Here is an 18,715-nt window from a genome sequence, read left to right as displayed (position 1 = left end):
GAGGCAGGCAGAGACAGAGAGAGGGGGAAGCAGGCTCCCCGCCCAGCAGAGAGCCCGATGCGGGGCTCGAACCCGGGACCCTGGGCTCGAACCCGGGACCCTGGGATCATGACCTGAGCTGAAAGGCAGAGGCTTTAACCCACTGAGCCACTCAGGCGCCCCGAGCATGCCACTCTTGATCTCAGGGTCATGTGTTCAAGCCCCACGCTGGGCATAGAGCTCATAGTGGATTAAGCCGCTGCCTTCGTCGGCTCGGGTCCTGATCTCAGGGTCCTGGGATCGAGCCCCGCATCCGGCTCTCTGCTCCGCAGGGAGCCTGCTTCCTCTTCTCTCTGCCTGCCTCTCTGCCTACTTGTGATCTCTCTCTCTCTCTGTCAAATAAATAAAATCTAAAAAAAAAAAAAAAAAAATTTAAAAAAAAAAGACAAATGACAAACTGGGAGAAAATATTTGCAACATGTATCCTAGATAAAGGACAAATAATTCTAAAATCTAAGGAACTCTTTAAAATTGAGTGGAAGGGGCACCTGGGTGGCTCAGTGGGTTAAAGCCTCTGCCTTCGGCTCAGGGCATGATCCCAGCATCCTGGGATCGATCCTCTTGTCGGGCTCTCTGCTCCGCAGGGAGCCTGCTTCTCCATCTCTCTCTGCCTGCCTCTCTGCCTACTTGTGATCTCTGTCTGTCAAATAAATAAATAAATAAATAATCTTTTTTTTTTTTTAAGATTCTATTTATTTATTTGACAGAGAGAGATCACAAGTAGACAGAGAGGCAGGCAGAGAGAGAGAGAGGGAAGCAGGCTCCCTGCTGAGCAGAGCGCCCGATGCGGGACTCGATCCCAGGACCCTGAGATCATGACCTGAGCCGAAGGCAGCGGCTTAACCCACTGAGCCACCCAGGCGCCCAATAAATAAATAATCTTAAAAAAAAATAAAATTGAGTGGAAAACATGGGGCACCTGGGTAGCTCAGTCAGTTAAGCATTTGCCTTTGGCTTGGGTCATGATCCCAGGGTCCTGGAATCGAATCCTGCGTCAGGCTCCCTGCTCAGTGAGGAGTCTGTTTCTCTCTCTCTGCCCCTCCCGCCTGCTCATGCTCACATTCAGTCTCTCTCTCAAATAAATAAATAAAATCTTTTTTAAATAAATAAAAATAAAATTAAGTGTAAAACACAAACAAGCCTGATAATACCTAAGCAAAAGACATTAGACAATTCACAATAAAAGATGTAAAAAGGGCGCTTAAACAATAAAAATATTCAACTGCACTTCCATAATAGAAATGCAAATTGAGGGCGCCTGGGTGGCTCAGTGGGTTAAGCCGCTGCCTTAGGCTCAGGTCATGATCTCGGGGTCCTGGGATCGAGTCCCGCATCGGGCTCTCTGCTCAGCAGGGAGCCTGCTTCCCTTTCTCTCTCTACCTGCCTACTTGTGATCTCTCTCTCTCAAATAAAAATCTAAAAAAAAAAGAGAAATGCAAATTGATGGGGTCCCTGGGTGGCTCAGTTAGTCTTCTGACACTTGATTTCAGCTCAGGTCATAATCTTTGGGTCATGGGATCCAGCCCCGAGTGGGGCTCTGTGCTCAGCAGGGAGTTTGCTTGGAATTCATTCCCTCTCCCTCTGCCCCTCCCCCCACTTACATGCACGCACTCTCTCTAAAATAAAGTTTTTAAAAAATGCAAACTGAAACTACACTGAGATACCATTTCTCAGCTATCAGATTGTCAAAATTTACAAAGTAAGACAAGATGGGGGCACCTGGGTGACTCAGTTAAGTGTCTACCTTCAACTCAGGTCATGATCCCAGGGTCCTGGGATGGAGTCCCATATCAGGTTCCTTGCTCAGTGGGGGGAGCCTGCTTCTTCCTCTGCCTACTGCTCCCCAGGTTGTATGCTCTCTCTCTCTGACAAATAAATAAAATCTTAAAAAAAAAAGACAAGACAGTTGGTGAGGCTTTGGAGAAATAGGCACTTGTACATTCAGTACCATATGGTGGTGGAATGCAAATAGATACAAACCTTAGAACGAGAATTTGACAATATTTAACCTAAATACACAGGCATTTACCATTTTATTTATTTGTTTGTTTGTTTTAAAGCTTTTTAAAAAATGATTTTATTTATTTATTTGACAGAGAGAGCACAAGCCAGGGAGGGGCAGAAGGCTCTCAGGGAGCCTAATACGGGGAAGTGTGCATATGTATGTGTATATGGATGGGTATTTCCCAACTCTGTCATCTAAGATGGCCTCCAGAATTAATCACAACTCAGTACCAATGAACACATGTAGATCCTATATTCTGGTTTCTAAAGACCATTCTCCAATAAAAGGAACTGGGGCTTCTTGGAAAAATGGTTGATTCCAAGGCTAAGCAGGGGAAATACAAAAGGAGCCTGGACTATCTTGTGGTATCAAAAAGTAATGAAACAATCAAAGAATTATGAGAACATAACAAAAGATAAATAAAAACTTGGAAAAAAAAAAAAAGAGGGGAGCCTGAGAGGTGCAGTCACTTGGGCATTTCATTTGACTCTTGGTTTGGGCTTGGGTCATGATCTCAGGGTCCTGTCACTGAGCCCTGCAATGGGCTCTGTGCTAAGTGCAAAGTCTGCTTGAGATAATCTCTTCCTCTACACCTCTACCCCTCCCGCTTGTGCTCTCTCTTTCTCTCTAACATAAATGAGTAAATCTTGAAAGAAAGAAAGAGAACGTAAGACACAGGAGCCAGTTTGAAAGCACTCCCATTGGCCAAATCTGGGACAAACTGATCAATGAAATAATACTATTAATGAATTATAACCATAGATTAAAACAAATATTGCTGAGTCCATACTGATATAAATAAATAGTAATAACTGATTAAGACAAGAAAGTTGATGAGTTATAGAGTATTTACATGGACTCAAAGTATCTCCCCACAAAGTACTTATTAAATACAAGGCAAAAAAAATAGCAACTTCACAGTGGAGAAACCCAGCATCATCTCAACCAAGTAATCAAAGTTAAAATCACCAGTACAGGGACAAATCAACATCATGTGCCTCCTGATACGATGCACTAAGAACACATTATTTCTGTAGTATTCCTGCCAAAAGTGGGTAAGCCCAAATCTATCTAATCATGAGGAAATATTAGACAAGCCCAAACTGAGGGACATTCCATAAAATGACTGGCCTGTACTCTTCAAAAATGTCCATGTTATAAAAGACAGACAGGTGATACTTCTGGATTAACAGAGACTAAAGAGACATGATAATTACATGTAATATGTCATCATAAATTATTTCTTGGACTAGATATTTTTATTCTCTTGATATAAAGAACATTAATTGGACACTAGGAAATTTTTAAATAAAATCTGTTGATTAAATGATAGTGTTGTGTCAATGTTAGTTTCCTGATTTTGTTAATTGTACTGTGGTTATGTAATTGAATATCCTTGGTATTTTAGGAAATATATATTACTTAGAGGCAACAGGGCATAGTGTCTGCAACATTACTAAACTTTTCAGGAAAAAAATGTGTGTATATTGAAAGAGAATGATAAAATATGGTAAAATGTTAACACTTAAAAATATGGATACATGGTTTACAAGACTTCTATGTACTAATTCTTGCAATATTTCTGTAAGTCTGACATTATTTCAAATTAAGTAAATGTAATATGTAAGACATAGACAAAAAACTATAAATATTGGACTCTAATAAGTGATATGCCTCCTAAACGAAATAGTTGTAAAAAATGACAGAACTTCCCACTGTCAGCCCAGAATACCAGAGAAGAGGAGCAACACCTTAACCTAGATCAGCAACCTTGGACTGTGGAAGGGCAGAGAAAAACCTCTCTTATGTAAGCAACTGTATATAAACCATTGTCACAGATCAAGTACCTGAAAGAGGAGAATGCTTCCAAACAAAATAAACTATTTGTCATTGCCCATGGGTGGCCATGGATAATGGATAAGAAAAAACTGCCAGAGGGAGGATAAGGAAGACAAAAGGAAAGGAAATCCCATCCAGAGAACAGAACCAGAAGTCTTCACAATTTCTGTCTAGCTGGTTTCCTATGAACCAAGTGACTGCTACATTTCCCATCCTTCTGTTTTCTGAATGTGAGTCATTGTAGTCATTCTGTCCATGCTTCACATTTCTGTACTGGGTGTCAGAGGATATCTATCAGTATTTGGACCTGATGGAGAAGACTGGTCTTGGAGCTGCAGAGAAACTGGACTTTGAGCTGCATGTAGTAACTGGGATAGGACTTCAGGTATGTCCTAAGAATGGCAGGATGGATATACGGGGATGGCAAAAAGGAAAAGACTGAGGCAGAGACTGCCAGTGGTCTGCGAAAATGAGTTCTTCCCTTTGCCCTGGGCATATGACTAAGGTACATTTCCCAAACCCCCTGCAAAGTTAGATGTAGCCATATAACTAAATTCACTTCAAAGGAATATGAACAAAAGTGATAGATACCACTTTCAGGCCTGGCCCATGAAAACCTCCCAAACACACTCCTCCATGATCTTTCCCCACCTCCTATGGGCTAGAATGGTGATAACGAAACAACTTTGGAAGATATGTGTTGAAGTTGGCAAAGTTGCTTCCCATTAGCCAGTGTTTCTCAACAACTATACAGAGAAAAGGTACCTGCCAATTTGGAAGAGCCATCCTGAATTGCTATCAGAGGGAGAAATAAATAAATGTATTAAGTCACTGAATCCTTATTAAGTCTCCTCTTACAACAGCTTAGCCTTCTGCATACAGAGGCTCTGAGGCTCTCAAAACATGCAATTCTTAATAAAAGGACTTTGAAGGTGCTAAAATCCTGAAAACATGTTGAATAAACCTTTAAACGCTATGGAAGGGCTGGTTAAAATGTGTCTATACTTACACCGAGACTTGGTACAAAGAACACTGGTCCCAAGAGATTTAGAGTCAGAAACTGTGAATCTGACCCAAACAGGTTTTGGCAGGCATTAAATTGAATGCCATGCTCTGCTCCAAGCTTAATTTTAACACCCCATCCAATCTTCTCAACTCACTACCAAAACCATTTGCAAAGGAGGGGAAGATGATGAAATTGGTTGTTCACTAACACAGGAAGCCAGGAAATTACTAGGAAATTTCCATGTGGCATAAGCCAGACTCTGACAGCCATGGAGGTTAGCGCAGTTACAAGTTCAGTTACTCTTGTGCAGGCTTTGGGAAAGCCCCATGGGAACACCCTTCTTTTGGTTCCCTATGATGGCAGCTAAAAAAAAGGCATCCCCAGAACTCCAACAAAAGGGCACAACATTCAACCTGCCATCCATGGGTTAGCATGGGGCAGAGGGAAAAACTGTGATTTGGAGGATGAAACTAGTTCTACAGATAGGTTAGAGAGAATAATACTGTTAAGAAAAATTAACAAAATGCATGTTATTGGAACACTGAAGTGTCACGGTGGAGTGGTAGGAATAAAGCCCGGATTGGAGTGTATATACAAGGATGGGAAAGAGAGGAATCCAGGCAGCAAAGGGAGAGAAACAGAGCAGTGGCTAGAGGGAGAGGTTTAGTCAGGGGAATGTTTTTCCCCCTAATTCTGAGGAAGAAAGATGTTTTTATGTTGCTAGGAATGAGGGGAAAGATGTTCTGAGGATGAAAGATGTTTTTATGTTGCTAGGAATGAGGGGGAAATTAATAATGCAGGGGAGGCAAGAGGGGAATCCAGTGTCTCATATACAGGGGCAGCTTATACACCTACCAAAAGGAAATGTAGTATATAATACTACAGAGGCAAGTAGGTGGGTTCATTTACTAGTACAAAGATGAAGGGAGGTGGTTAAAAGCGTGGACTGTGAAGTCAGATGACCTGGGTTCAGATCAAGGCTCCATCACTTATGAGTTATTTATCCTTAGGCAAGTTGATGATTTAACATGGGCATCGGTATCTTAATCTGTAAAATGTGTATACTAACAACTATAAATTCAGAGCAAGAATTAACCATCAGTGAAGTACTTTGAAGTGTTCAGCACACAGTACACACCCAACAAATACTGGATATTTCTTCAAAATTACTTAACAATTTTGCTACAAGTACTGTGAAATTATTTAAAAACTAGCTTACCAAAGATTCTTTAGAATAAACTTCTCATGCCTAAGATGGCAGAGGGTAAATAAGATAAATTAAAAAATAAGTAAACTTACTGTAGCTGACTTTTTTTTTTTTTTAGGAGCAAGCAAGTGCCCAGGGAGGGGACTGAGGGGCACAGGGAAAGAAGACAATCTTAAGCAGGCTCCACATCCAGCACTGAGCGTAATGCAGGGCTCAACCCTACCTCTTGAGCCAAAATGAAGTCAGATGCTTAACCAAATGAGCCACCCAGGTGCCCTGTTGACCTTGCATGCTTGCACTATCAGCCCCCAAACTGACTTCAACTGAGCAACCTACTTTTCAAGAATTTACAACTCATTTTTAATACAACCACACAACTGATGAATTGTAGGAAAAGTACTGTATTTCTCAATGGTAGAATAAGCCCAATGTGACTCAAACATCCATTTTAGTAAACAAATCAATTTATCGTTAACTCATAAATGTACCCTACTATGACTACTTCGGGTATTTGCCAATTCTAAGGATATTGCATATAACTCTTCAATTACCAAAGGTGCCAAGTTGTGAACACACTTTTTCATTTTTAAAGCTGATGTAAGGATGTAGATGGCCAACTATCTTCCAGTTTTGCCCCACCAACCCTAAACAGTTACTGAATAGTTCTTACATCCATGACAGTCGTTTATGCTGTGGCGCTTGCCTGGAATTCTCAGCCTTGGTTATACCTTTCACCTAGCCCACTTCTCAACTTTTAAAATTCAACTCAAGTAGTAGCTTTATTCCTAGAGCCAAAACGTGGAAACAATCCTGATGTCCATCCACTAATGAACAGATAAACTGCAGACACATACAACATGGATAAATCTCAAAAACATAGTGAGACTTGCAAAAAAAAACATATTGTGTAACTCCATATATCAAGTTCTAGAATAACCAAATTTGATCTATGGTGGAAAGAAAACAGTTGTTGCCTCTAGAAGGGATGGAAGCAGGGATTGATGGGTAAGGAGCACAGAGGAACTTTCTGGATTGATGGTAATGTTATCTTTGATAGGGATTTGGGTTAAAGAGCTGTTAAGCATTTGTTAAAACTTGGCAAATATATATATATTCACAGTATTTCATCACATATGAATTACACATCAAAAGAAAAAATGGTAAACAAGTATTAAACTCCTTACTATGATAGGCACACTAAATACTTAAATGGTGGACCCATGTTTGCAATTCTGAAATTAAAAAAAAATTTTAAGTAGGTTCCACACCCAGTGTGAAGCCCAACACAAGGCTTGAACTCACAACCCTGAGATCAAGACCTGAGCTGAAATCAAGAGTTGGGATGCTTTAACTGACTGAGCCACCCAGGGGCCTCTACTTTGAAATAAATTTTTAAAATGAGACCCATTGATAGATGGGTATGTGGTAAAGCAAGTTCACTGTAAAATTCAGCACTGCTGTGTGAAAACCTGCATAATAAAATGTTGGGGAAATGAAACCTAAAGTGCCAACCTTACAGGAACACTTCTCCCAGAGCACACCCAGTTGGTGCCCCTCTCTTCTGGGGTCCCAGAACACCCAATAAAAACATTGACTGTACTTCATTTTGTTAGTTTTGCATCTACATCCCAATCCCCTAGAACCATAAAAAACTTGACAGGTCTGTCTTATTGGTCTTTGCTTAGCAACACGAGGCCACGTACATAGTAGACAGCTGGGATTTGCTGAAGTGATAGTGAACTTCATCACCTAATTTTCTCAAAAACAAAGGCCTTCTACTTCATTGGCTCTTTTTCTTTGGCTGAGTCATTACAGCTACTAGAAAAATCTATCTGACCTGGAACTCACTCATGTGAATCCTTTTAAGTTCCTTTAACTTAAGGGAGGATATTGAAGGCTATTGAGGCAGAATACTGAAGACCTCTCTTCTGGGTTATTCTCTTCTTTCCCAGTCACTTTAAAGACTATCAACTGGTAACTATTCATGGGCTCAGGGCTCAGATTTAATTTATACTCTCTACAGAAGCCAGCTGGGTAGCATATTAAGGACAATGTTGCTTCACACCACTCAGTTCTATAGCCAGCTGGATTCCATGAAGATGCCCCATTTCCTCACCATGGCACAATGAATAATGTGCCATTCTATCTTTATGCAATTATCTATTATCCTTATGTATCAAACAGTTTCAATCCCTCTTGGGACTTACTGCAGCCAGACTTTCTGGACTTAAATGTCAACTCCCATCACTCACTAGCCATATATCCCTTGCCCAAGAGATTTTAACTTCTCTGTGCTTCATTTTCCTGCCTCCTCATTTAGAAAAAGGTGGCGGGGGTGGCAGATGGGGAAATGATAATAACAACTTGTATCACCTACTGTCATGACGTTTATTAAGTTACTGCATGGATGCCACTTAAAACAGTACCCCAGCTATTAACTATCATTTAATATGCTTACTTCTGAATCACCAATGACAGAAGACTGGTATTATAATATGATCTACAAACTAGACTAACCAATGTGCTATTTTACAGTGATATGAACCCTTTTCTAAGAGTATAATGTAAATCTTGACACGCTGAAGACAACAGTTTTTTCTTTTTTAAGTCAGTTAGAAAGTTCTTTTTCCAAAAGTTGCCTTTCACTCACCTCCAAGCATGAGCCCCTTGTCTAAGGGAGGTTTTACACACTTACACACACACACACACACACACACACACACACATTCTCTAGCTCAGCACACACTGTTAATTTCCTTAACACTCCTTACAAGTTTAATTATTTTATTTTGTAGTCCAATAGATCTGTGAGAGAGGAACCTTATCTATCTTGTTCACTGTTAGATCTCTAACACACATCTAGAACATAGTAGGCACTCAAATGTATCCTGGATGAACAATGCAGACGTTTTAAAGAGTTTTTAACCCACTCCAGATACAAATTAAAGCAATAATGGTTGCAGGCTTCTATTTTAAAGATAGCCCAATTAGGGATTTAGTCTCATTTAAAAATACATGATTCATTAAATAGGTAAAATGGCAATGTTTTCTACAAATTATCCCCACCCAGACACATTAAAAGCTGTGATAAGAAATATGTTTTCTAAATCCTTCATAGCCACCCTCCTCCTTTAATTATAAAAGATAAAACATACAACATGCTGTAGGTTTATTTTTATTCAAAAAGTTACTGTCTCAAGACATAAATACAAATCAGTAAACAGTACAATTAGGACAATAGAATGTGGAGGACAACAGGTTAGAGTAATATATAAAACATTTTTAGCTGGTTGAAAACAAAGCTGTTAAGAACTGCTTTCACAAAGAAGTACTCCTTTCAAGAGTGAGAAAAAAAAAATCAACTTAGGTTTAAAATCATATATACAGTCCTCTCAGCAGTTCTAGTAAATGCAGTGGTGTGAAAAACAACATAGGCAGTACTTTTTGCACATAACAATATTCGTAGATGGAAAATCTGTTAAACAAGTTTTGTTTCATTTGTTACTAACCATGATTTAATAAAACAATTGTATTGTATCATGATCTTTTAGCTAACCTATGGTTTTTGGCTACCACAGCCCAATGCTTGTTGATTTCTGACTCTAGGAATTGAAAGCCTTTTGGTATTCCCCCATCTGAAGATATTCTCATATTGCAAGCATATTAAGGCATGGAATGATTAAAATAATATACCTCAAGAACTGAGAGACGACTGACAAAAAGATAGATATACATGTAATATAAGTTAATATTTTGTTTTAAACGATGTCTAGCTGCCTAAGCTTCGCAAAATGAGTTGATGTCAAAATGGCAAGTAGCCACTTTCTGTTTTAAACTAATTTATTTGTGAAAGGACATAAAATGAAGTTTAAAGCTTAGCTTTCAAAGAATATTACGGGTTATGAATTCTATTATCCCATCTAATTTACATACAGAGGAAATGTACTGTAACCTGTTAGAAGTATCTTTAACCTGAAGACTGCTTGCAAAGACAGATAGATAAAACAATATAAAATACAAATTTAAAAATCATTTTAAAGCATGAACACTCATGCTTTTCTATTTTTAAACATTGTTAAACTTTCAATATATTTCTGAAACCTCATAATTTTAAGTTGGAATTTAAAAGTAAGAAAAAACTAAACAAACTGCGCAATTATAAAATCAGCACCAATTTATATATATATATAATTTTATTTAAAATTTAGATCCCTATTCCCACACTCTAATAAGCTGTATAATTTTTGTTTAGAATTTTTCTGCAAACATACTACAATAAGCTTCTTTTATTTGGAGACAAAATACAGTGGCACTACTGGAAGGAATATCACAACATTACATTTTTATCTTAAAGGACAAGCAAACTTTCAGGGTTGATAATGGGATAAGCATGTTTGAGACTGGTTACCTTCTGGCAGTTCACTGCATCTGGATTATTTCTGAAAAGTATAGAGAAGCTCTTGGATTTTAAAAATATCTTAAAATACATTTTAGATGAAAAAATTGTAAAAGTTCTGCTTATAAGTTTACTTTTCTCCACAATTACAATATTTAAAAGAAAGCTTTGTTGATGTTTTAAGCATTTAAATTTAGAATGCTAAAAACAATTCTATCCTATAATTTCAGGGCAGGGGAATAAATTCATCCTTGTTTCTTGGATGTAAACAGAAATCCAGCAGAGGTCATCATTACTTAGTACACCCAGTAAATAAATGTGAGAGGATTCATGTCTGTACCAAATGCCTCTTTAGATTGTTATATTTTCTTTAAAAAAGCATGAAATAATTGATTCAAAAGCCAACTAACAGCGCATAAATAAAATATTTACTTTCTAAGAAAAACTGTAGCTTATCATCAAACTGTTTACTTGTCCTTTACTTTTTTCAGGCAAACAAAACTGCCCCTCAATGCACTTGATCTTGGTAAGCATAAGCATGTCATATTCTCCTTAGAGAAAAATCTGTACAGAATTTCACTGTATCTACCACACTTTATTTTAAAACTTCCTCTTCCACTTAGAAAATGACTTCACCTCAGATTTAATTGAGTACTGGTATTAAAACATTGACACCCCAAGAACCTAATGAAAGAGAAAAAAAAAAACCTTGTTAAAATTATCATTCATTTCTTTGTAAAATGCATCTGTAAATGTTACAATAATATTTGTTAACATGAAGTTTAATAATATGTTAATAAAACCACTCTGAAAAATTCCCCTCCCTTCAAATTAAAATTACCATGAATACATAATGAAGTAACAACATCAGGTCTAATCAAGATGTTACTTACCTCACAAATACAACTAAGAGCGGGGACCATGTCTCATTTTTATGTTTATTCACACTCCTGATGCCTAGATAATGCCCTGAACACAGCTACTCAACATTTGTTGAATGAAAAAATGTATGTGCTTCTTGACATATACTTCTGGCACAGGGTCAATGGAAAGAGCTTAATAATGTCTTGCAAACTTGGTCATATGCCCTGTGGAGTGGGTATAGCTTTTTAAAAGGCATTTGAACATGTAGACCAAAAATATCCAAGAAGAATAAAAGTATGTAGAAAATTCAGAAAATCTAGCCTGAGTGAATAAAGAGAACTGTAAATTTTAAGAAATTAAATAAGGTGAAATCTGGGCAAAGTAACATATACTGATGACTTTTTATATCACTCCTGTTGGTTAAAGAAGGATAAAATCTAAAAATCATCTGTCACTAACTAAAAGTTATTCAACTAAAATTCTAGCACTTACTATGATAAGTAATATTTTAAAATACTATAATGAGCTAATAAGAAATGATTATAAAGCCAGAGGTTAATGAGCTAATAAGTAAGATTAGGAATGCGAAGCACTCTTATTTGTAAATGAGGTCTCATTTTAACAAAAGTCACAGAACTCAGAAATAGTTCTTATCTGAAGGAAGTGAGTACTTTCAGACCAGGAAACAAGTATCTACCTGATTACTTAACAATTCACTACAAGGAGGCTGCAAAATGTTTGGAATCCCCAGTAATAAGAACAGAGAGGATTAATGTACCCCACTTCTTACCTGTCATTCACCAAAACCACCACTCTCACCCCTTGTTCTCCCCTACCCTCCAATAAAGTTCAGGGACCTCCCTTTTTGGTTAGAGTCAGAGATTGGATGCTTAGAAAATATTTCCACCAAAGAAGCCTAGGTGATGTTTAAAGGTCCCTTCTAGCCATTAATACTCTGTGACTCTGGGTGATGAATGAAAGGATATAATCTTAGCTGGTAACTCTTACTGTAGAGTGTGGCATGAAGATAAACTTTTCAGAGTGCCTAACTAGAAATCATGTGAACAGTTTTTTTCCTGTTTTTTTGTACAGACTAGGTTATAAGTTGATTCTTCTACTAGAACATAAAATCAGCTCCACTAGAGTAAGCCCTTCCTTCACCAAGTTTATACTACAGATAATTCTAATATGAGAATCGCAACACAACATAGAAGAATGACATCAATGACACTTTCTGTGCTAATAAACTACACCTGTTTCTAATGTTAAAAAGTGTAAGGTATAAAAAGTATATTTAAATAGCAAGCTTTTGGGACGCCTGGGTGGCTCAGTGGGTTAAGCCGCTGCCTTCGGCTCGGGTCATGATCCCAGGGTCCTGGGATCGAGTCCCGCATGGTCTCCTTGTTCAGCAGGGAGCCTGCTTCTCTCTCCACCTCTGCCTGCCTGTGTGCTCTCTCTCTCCTTCTCTCTGACAAATAAATAAAATTAAAAAAAAATTTAAAAATAAATAAATAAATAAATAAATAAATAGCAAGCTTTTGTGTGTTGTGGCAATACTGACCCACTAGAAGCAGAAAGTGATGACTGCTTTAAAATGTATAAATAGTATAAATAGCAAGTATAAATATTTAAAAAGTATAAATAGCAAGCTTTGGTGTGTTGTGGCCAATACTGACCCACTAGAAGCAGAAAGTGATGATTGCCACAAACAAACCAATATTGTTTCCAGATAAAACTCACTAAAACATAAATCTACTATCTTGTGTATATGTAACCCAAAATTGAACTGCTCAGAGTTTTTATACTACTACTTCTGAATCATGTGGATATCGTGTTACAAGATATATTTAGATTTAGTAATAACTTAGAGCATCTATACTAGGATGTTTTGGGTTATTTCACTTAGAACTAGAGAATCTTAGAACTGGGTATAAAAGGATTTAAGTCCCAATTTTGCTATTGTTTTGATGACTCACATATCACAGGCTTGAGTAAAACCAGATGTAGGCTATTGCATAAAGTAAAAGATTTTACGTTTAAAAATGTCCGTTATTCTATTTCTTAAGTTATTGTTGAGACAATAGGTAAAGTCTGATGTATATTTTAAAATAAACTACTATTAAGTTAAATATATATTAACCAATAAATATAAAATAAGTACATACATATGGTCAAAGAGATCTAAAGATACTCGAACCTTGAAAGATTATTGGGCACTCAGTTATGTGACTGCTGCCATCATGTGGTAATACTATAAAACTACAGGAATAGATGCATGTGTTCATTTTCCTAATTTTAATAGAAGCAGCTACACTACTATCATCTTAGTTATAACATAACATAAAAAAATCTATAAATAACAAGTAATTATTAAGTTCCTATCTTTGGTCTCACTCAGATTGTAGTTTTCCCTAAATGCTATCAAAAATACACACACAATTTACATTGCTGTTTCATTATTTTAGAAATCTGAAGAACACCTTTTTGCAAATCTAGTAAGCGACTACGGAAACAAATACCTCAAGCTTTCCTGACTTTAGGTGACCACATGAAAAAATAAAGAGATCTCTAACTGTCCTTATCAATTTTGACTACAGTTAATCATTTCAATTTCTAAATTACTTTTCTTGGTGTGTCTTATAAATGAGGTCTGATTTTAGTTCTGGAAAGTACAACAGCAGAGACAGCAAGAAATTTTTAAATAAAAAGGAATTCAGATCAAATTACTATTCTGACACTAGAGTTGTAAAACTGAACAAGTCAATGAACCACTTCTTTAGTCCCAAGTGTGCTTGAATATGAAAGTGAGATACTACCACCTTTCTCACAAGGTTGCTGAGAGATCAACTAAATCATGCCTAGCACAGCATCAGGCACATTAATCTCTCACATACTAGCTTCCATCCTTTTCATTTCAAAGAGACCGTCAAGGTGAACTAGAATACAAACTCCTGGAGGGCAGGGAGAGCACCAACTAGTTTTAGCACTAAATTCCAGCTCAATAAATTGTCGAATTAATATATTTCATCTTATCTGCTTGAAAAGATTCTTTTACTCCCCATCAGACATGACCTTCACTTTTTTTTTTAACAAACTGGAAGATACATACTCCTAGATTATCACGGAACCATATACTTCAATATGCATGTAAACTATAGACTTGTATGAGTAGGCCTAGATCACTTATGCTACTGAGAGTATGGACTGCAGATATGAAGAATTGACAGCACTTGTTAAGATGCAGAATCTCGGGCTACACTCCAGACTTACTGAAGCAGAATCTTTAATAAGATCTCCAGATGATTCATGGGCACATCCAGAGACTGAGAAACACTTACATAAGGATCTCAGGGTGGCTTATCCTAAGATTCCTACACCTGCTATTCTATGAAATGGTGTCTTCTGACTCAAACATTATTTATAGAATAAATAATTAACAGAACATGTTGGTGTGAGTTAGTCTTTCAAAAATTTTCGAAGAACTATCTGAAAGCAGATTATGAGGTGAGGAAGGGCAAGGAGAGAATAGTAGAAATTGGGGCATGGGAGGCAAGCCTCAGCCGATGGTCACCCAAGGTAGCAGGTGTTAGAGGAGGAAGGAGCAGAAATGGGTAGACACTAGAAAGTGAGATGGAAGGGGACTTAACTGGTTTATTCATTTGACAATAAAACTAAACACCTATTAAGCTAGGCAAAACTCGAAACAAATAAAATCATCACTGCCTGGTATTCAGCTTACTGAGCAAAATGTAGTATCCTATTTCACAGCACAGATCTGATAATTATCAAAATAAAAATGTACACTACGTGTTATGAGAGCCAAGAATAAAGTATCTATCTGGAGGGGTCAGCAAAAACTTTACAGGGAGTATCAGAACTATTAAAGGATGAATTCACTAGGATGAAAAGGAAAGGGACAATTCTGGCAGAGAGAAAAGCTTATACAAAGTGATGGTGTCATGAAAGAGTTTAGTACGTCTAAGAGGAACTTTAAGACTTGATATGGCTGGAGAGCAAGATGCATGTAAGGAAAAAACCAAGATTAACTGGCAAAGGACCAAGAACACGAAAGTCTTTTGTTCACCACACTGAGAATCCACAATTTTTTCTTAATGGTGATGGCGAAAAAATCAGTGAAAGACCTAAAACTATGAGGGACAGAAGCAGATCTGCATTTTAGAAAGATGACCCCAAGAGCTTTAAAGGAGTGCTGTAGCAGCGAGATCAGTCTAACAAATAAATCTAAATGCCCATTATGCTACGCAGAACTCAAAATGAATAAAATCATCACTGCCTGGCTACTGCAACAGGCCAAGTAAAAACTGAAGACAATTTATACCAAGGCATTGTCAGGGACAATACAGCAGTGGGGACAGACAGGAGAGGTACTTAAGAAACAGAACTGACAATACCTAATAATAACCAGTAGTCTCAATTACCTTCTCTTTATTATCAAACCTTTATTCAAGTACTATTTTTTATCATGTCTTCATATTATGATTTCTCATTCATCCTATCCATCCATAAATGCCAAGGAAATCTTTCTGAAACACAATTCTGATCATGCCACTCCCTCATTCAAACTCAAGCTTACAGGAAAAGTCCAAATTCCTTAACATAACACTCAAGTTCCAGTTGGCCAGGGATTCAAAGGCACTTTTAATCTGTCACCACCACTGAATCACCCCTCCCATCTTCCTGAAAGTCCTGCTGCCTGACTCCTTTTCTCCTGTCCAATTGTTTTTAACCACTCTCAACGTGCTGCCCCAGCTCTTCAATCTCAAATTTAGGGATTGCCTGTACTTTTGATTTTGCAATCCTGGGGTACATTTAAATTGAACGTACTGATTCATCCATAATTGAAGCTGGATCAAAGAAATCAGGTTTCAGTTCTGTTCTTTCTCGTCTGTTCTTTGATGGTGGCTAAGGGAAAAAAAAGGAGGGGAGTTGACAATTGCTATTATCTATAAACCAGACAGCAGCTGAAAATATTAAAATCATTAAGTCTTCACGATATGTAACTGTGCAAGTATACTTTACAATATTTTAAATACTGTACATTAAAACTACAGAATGCATAAAAATACAAAAGCAAATCATTCATAGGAAATTATTCTGAAAGATGAAAACTAGAAAACTCATTTTTATTTTACTTAAAAAATGCCATTCTCGGGGCGCCTGGGTGGCTCAGTGGGTTAGGCCACTGCCTTCGGCTCAGGTCATGATCTCAGGGTCCTGGGATCGAGTCCCGCATCAGGCTCTCTGCTCAGCAGCGAGCCTGCTTCCCTTCCTCTCTCTCTGCCTGCCTCTCTGCCTACTTGTGATCTCCGTCTGTCAAATAAATAAATAAAATCTTTAAAAAAAAAAAAAATGCCATTCTCATTTTCCTTTAAAGGTGCCAAATTACACTACTCTGAAGAGAAGCCATATTTAATTATTTCTTCCTTTTAAGGAAAATACAGCAAGGTGCACTATGAAGTACAATCAGAAGACCTCGCTTATATTAAGTCTCAGCTTTACTGCTGCTTCTTAGTTTTGTCTCCTTGGACGGGCTAATTGTCTTAAGTTTCAATATCCTCCACCCTCCTAACCTACTTCACTACGCTGAATGATATATGCAGCAAGATGAAATATGCAGAAGCATTTCATGTATGATAAAGCCCTATTCATATATATATTTAATATGGAAATTTGTCTCAATAATAGGGTAATATCAAGTTACTCATGTATTGTTTTGATAATGGCAAATAAAAGGAAAATAAGGTGGATATGATACCTGGTATAATAGAAAGCAAAATGTATACTTTTAACTTTACATAGTCCTAAATTAATATGAAAATCTACCATCTTAAACTAAGAGTTAATACCCTCTTCAACCTTACCCTCTCCTCAATCCCTTCTCATATACTAAAATACCCGACAACCATTTTTTTTTAAAGATTTTATTTATTTATTTGACAGAGATCACAAGTAGATAGAGAGGCAGGCAGAGAGAGAGAGAGGGAAGCAGGCTCCCTGCTGAGCAGAGAGCCCGATGCGGGACTCGATCCCAGGACCCCGAGATCATGACCTGAGCCGAAGGCAGCGGCTTAACCCACTGAGCCACCCAGGCGCCCCCCGACAACCATTTTATTTAATCTTTTCTGCAAAACTTACTTTGCATGGCAGGTATTTCCTTGAACTTCAACTTAATTTCCAAAGATCTTAAACGAAAATCTGACAGAAATTATTAAAGTTTCTTACCAAGTCTATATCCATGGTGTCGAAATCCATTCCTTCGTTAAGATCTTCAATCCTCCCTTCTGAGGACATCATGACATCTTCAACAATCGGCTCTTCATCATCTTCCATTAGGCTTGTACCACGCCGACTAGAGAAATATAAAAACAAAGTCAAGATCTGAACCAATGTTGTGACTATTAATATACTGGCAGCAACTATGTAGCTCTCTATATTGAAGTGTAATGGAAAATGATGAAATTAAAGGTCAGGGAAAATGATTAGGCATTGAACATGTCATCAATGATGTCAAAACCCCAATGTTCACTTGTCTAAAAATGCTAGGAGCTTTTATTCTACATTACTTCAATATATTTAGCTTGACAGTTCTGATATCCCACATAAAAAGTTCAATGAGAATTTCCCACATGGGAACAGACAAGATACCTCAAATCCTTTTTGAAAGTAGGCAGGGTACAAATTAACAAACAAATATAAAACAGAGACCAAAGAAATGACATTTTCAGAATACATATATTTTCACTAATATTTATTAGTTTTACCCATCATTCATTCATTCACTCAGTACCTAATTTGTACCAGGTACTCACTCACTAACTCACTCACACAGTGCCTACTATATGCCAGGCTTCTTTTATGTCCTATGAATGGGGAAAAAAAAGGTAAGTGAGACATGGTTCCTGCCCTCAAGGAGCTCACAGTCTACTGTGGGAAAACAAAGATAATTGTTACAAAATGTGACAAATATCACAAGAGAAGTATGTATCAAGTGTTATAAAAATTACTGAAAGAAGAGATTAATTCTGCTTCAGGAAAAAATGAGCAACATTTAGGCTGAAACTTGGATTCTGTGTCCTATGAAACTCAAAACTAAGATATATGTGGAAAAGTAAAAATAAAAACTTAACATCAAAAATTCTGTATGTTATCACATAATTTTAAGGCATAAACTCAGGTTTCAAGTTCATAAATTAGCCCAGATCAGCATGAAGGAAGTCAATGTAATAGTGAAACTGAAGGTAACTAGTTGCCCGGTTTGCCCAATACTGCCTTCTTTCCCATTCATTTAACTCTTCTCACCACTACCAAAATAAATTACTTACAATTTAAACAACACAA

At 37.4% G+C, this 18,715-nt stretch overlaps 1 protein-coding gene across 6 annotated transcripts in view; it reads right to left on the bottom strand.

Moving 5' to 3' along the window:
• Positions 1-9,258: 9,258 nt before the first annotated feature.
• Positions 9,259-18,715, bottom strand: part of STAG2 (stromal antigen 2) — a 146,810-nt gene continuing 137,353 nt past the window's right edge. For all 6 annotated transcript variants that reach the window (XM_045994926.1, XM_045994924.1, XM_045994930.1 and 3 more), the window contains 3 exons: positions 17,600-17,726; positions 16,202-16,279; positions 9,259-11,176 (listed from right to left, as the gene is read on the bottom strand). In XM_045994926.1, coding sequence (XP_045850882.1) covers positions 11,153-11,176; positions 16,202-16,279; positions 17,600-17,726 — 229 coding nt within the window. In that variant the 3' untranslated portion in view covers positions 9,259-11,152. The remainder of the gene's footprint in view (positions 11,177-16,201; positions 16,280-17,599; positions 17,727-18,715) is intronic.

Source organism: Meles meles, chromosome X (genome assembly GCF_922984935.1).
Source record: "Meles meles chromosome X, mMelMel3.1 paternal haplotype, whole genome shotgun sequence".
NCBI lineage: Eukaryota > Metazoa > Chordata > Mammalia > Carnivora > Mustelidae > Meles > Meles meles.
Note: the sequence above shows the minus strand (reverse complement) of the source record. Positions and strands in the feature narration are given on the sequence as shown.